Source organism: Oncorhynchus nerka, linkage group LG9b (genome assembly GCF_034236695.1).
Source record: "Oncorhynchus nerka isolate Pitt River linkage group LG9b, Oner_Uvic_2.0, whole genome shotgun sequence".
Lineage (NCBI taxonomy): Eukaryota > Metazoa > Chordata > Actinopteri > Salmoniformes > Salmonidae > Oncorhynchus > Oncorhynchus nerka.
The window spans coordinates 54956490-54959481 of NC_088424.1; the positions used below are offsets into that span (position 1 = coordinate 54956490).

A 2992-nucleotide genomic window follows, 5' to 3' on the forward strand; every position below is an offset into this window, starting at 1 on the left:
TGTACATTATTAAAGAGAGCTGGAGTTGAGTCAGTATGTTGGCAGCAGCCACTCAATGTTAGTGGTGGCTGTTTAACAGTCTGATGGCCTTGAGATAGAAGCTGTTTTTCAGTCTATCGGTCCCTGCTTTGATGCACCTTGTAACGGCTTTCTTCCGTTGAAGGAGAGTCGGACCAAAATGCAGCGTGGTTAGTTCGATACATCTTTAATAGACGAAAAAAAAACGAACAATACAAAACAACAAACGGAACGTGAAAACCTATACAGCCTAAATATGGTTCCTAATCAGAGATAACGATAATCACCTGCCTCTGATTAAGAACCCCTAAACCATAGACTTTCCTAGACAACCCTACTCAGCCACAATCCCAATACCTACTAAAACCCCAATACAAAAACACACCACAAAATAAACCCATGTCACACCCTGGCCTGACCAAATAAAGAAAGAAAACACAAAACACTAAGACCAAGGCATTACACACCTGTACTGACCTCGCCTTCTGGATATTATTTTTGTAGGCGAAATAGCTCCGTTTGTTCTTCACGTTTGGCTGAGAAATCCCGGAAATTGCAGTCACGAAAACACCGAAAAATACCGAAAAATATTCCAAATTAGCTCCATAATATCGACAGAAACATGGCAAACGTTTTTTATAATCAATCTTCAAGGTGTTTTTCAAACATCTATTCGATATTATATCCACGGGACAATTGGTTTTTTCAGTAGGACCGATTGGAATAATGGCTACCTCTGTATTTTACGCGAGAATCACTCTGAGAGCATCAGGTGACCACTTCAGGCCAATGTAGCCGCTTACGGGTATTCTCTTCAATATAAATGCGTAAAACTACATCACAATGCTGAAGACACCTTGGGGAAAAACGAGAAAAGTAATCTGGCTTGATACCCATTCACCGCTCAATAGGGACACATTGGAACGCAGCGCTTCGTGCCATGAGCACTTCCGGATTGGATTTTTCTCAGGCTTTCGCCTGCAATATCAGTTCTGTTATATTCACAGACAATATATTTACAGTTTTGGAAACTTTAGAGTGTTTTCTATCCTAAACTGTCAATTATATGCATATTCTAGCATCTTGTACTGACAAAATATCCCGTTTACTACGGGAACGTTATTTTTTCCAAAAATGAAAATACTGCCCCCTAGTCACAAAAGGTTAAATTAATGATATCTGTTTTTTTTTTTCATGTCTTACTACTTGAAAGTCGTTTTATTCTCACTCAAAAAACTCCTGTGGCTTATAAATGGACTGTTTGAAAATGTGAAAAAAAAGTTTTACATGTGAATCACATTTTTATTTGGCGTACCCCCGACGGCATGGCACATACCCCTGGGTTGGGAATACCTGGTCTAGACAACCCAGTCATGTATTGTGTGTTGTGTGTTGGGAGAGATTGGAGCTTGTTGTGTGGGGGATGCCTAGGGATTGGAGCAAGGGATTTGGTCCTAAAAGTGACCCGCTAGGTAGAACGATAATGACCTCCTCCCTATAGAACTCACTTCAAGCAGTGGTTGAGTTCTCTTCAGCAGCGTCTCACTGTGCTCTGTTTTCTAGGGCAAGTCCTCCTTGCGTGTGATCACAGTGCAACAGAATCCGCTCCACATCGACGCCCTGCAGGAGGGAGCAGTGTACTGCGTCAAAGCCCAGGCCCATCTGGACACCCACAGTAAAAGCAGCAGCACTGACACACAGTGTGTCTCCATCACAGGTGGGCTGCAAATGATAATACACACTCATAGACACACACATACAGTACATCTGCATGTGCTCACACGTTCTATTAAATATATTGATCATTTATTGATCCTTCAAACCAAATAGACCTTTGGCAATTGGTCCTTCGAGACAGATATGGCATTTAACACACACACTGATCAGGCAATGGTATACTTTACATAACGTCTTGTATCTATTTCACGTGCGCATACATTTCAAACACACACCAACCACACACACACAGGGATTCCATCGTCTCTGTGCACTTTGTATCTGTTCAGGCTTTATACTGGAAGAGTAATGCAGAAAAAAATCTGCAAATCATGGAAACATAACCGATGGATACAGACGCCTTGACTTTTTCCACATTTTGTTACCTTATTCTAAAATGGATTAAATAGTTTTTTTTCCTGATTAAAAAATAAATACCTTATTTACTCTTACTTTGCTATGAGACTCAAAATTGAGCGCAGGTGCATCCTGTTTCCATTCGTCATCCTCAAGATGTTTCTACAACTTGATTGGAGTCAACCTATGGTCAATTGATTGGACATGATTTGGAAAGGCACACACCTGTCGATATAAAGTCCCACAGTTGACAGTGCATGGCAGAGCAAAAAACAAGCCATGAGGTCGAAGGAATTGTCTGAGCCCTGAGGGTAAGGGTACCCAAAACATTTCTGCCATATTGAAGGTCTCCACATTCCTGCAGTAAGCCTGAAAATTCAATTCAAATCAAATTGTATTAGTCACATGCGCTGAATACAACAGGTCAAATCAAATCAAAGTTTATTTGTCACAAATACAACAGGTGTAGTAGGCCTTACATTGAAATGCTTACTTACAGGCTCTAACCAATAGTGCAAAAAAATGTATTAGGTATCAATAGGGCAAAGAAATGCAAAAACATCAAAAGACAGTGAAAAATAACATAGCGAGAGCTACATACAGTAGAGAGGCTACATACAAGCACCAGTTAGTCAGGCTGATTGAGGTAGTATGTACATGTAGATATGGTTAAATGCCTATGCATATATGATAAACAGAGAGTAGCTGGGGTAAAAGAGGGGCCGGGCGGTGGTGTCCGCATCTGGCATGGGTCCTGAGATCACCATAGAGAGGCAGGGTCTGCCGATTGACACAGTAGTCAGCCATCACCTACACCAGGCGGTCAGAGAGGCCCAGTCGGTCAGCACTTGTGTCACCCCAGATCATGACTCCTACTACCGCATGTTACTGAGGCCGATGC

The 2992-nt window shown here is 41.6% G+C and overlaps 1 protein-coding gene across 1 annotated transcript in view; it reads left to right on the forward strand.

The window, feature by feature from the left end:
* LOC135565737 (microtubule cross-linking factor 1-like) overlaps positions 1-1735 on the forward strand; it is a gene marked incomplete at its 3' end in the record, with an annotated part of 57053 nt that extends 55318 nt beyond the window's left edge. The window contains exon 7 of the mRNA XM_065013653.1: positions 1582-1735. Coding sequence (XP_064869725.1) covers positions 1582-1735 — 154 coding nt within the window. The remainder of the gene's footprint in view (positions 1-1581) is intronic.
* Between the last annotated feature and the right edge of the window lie 1257 nt (positions 1736-2992).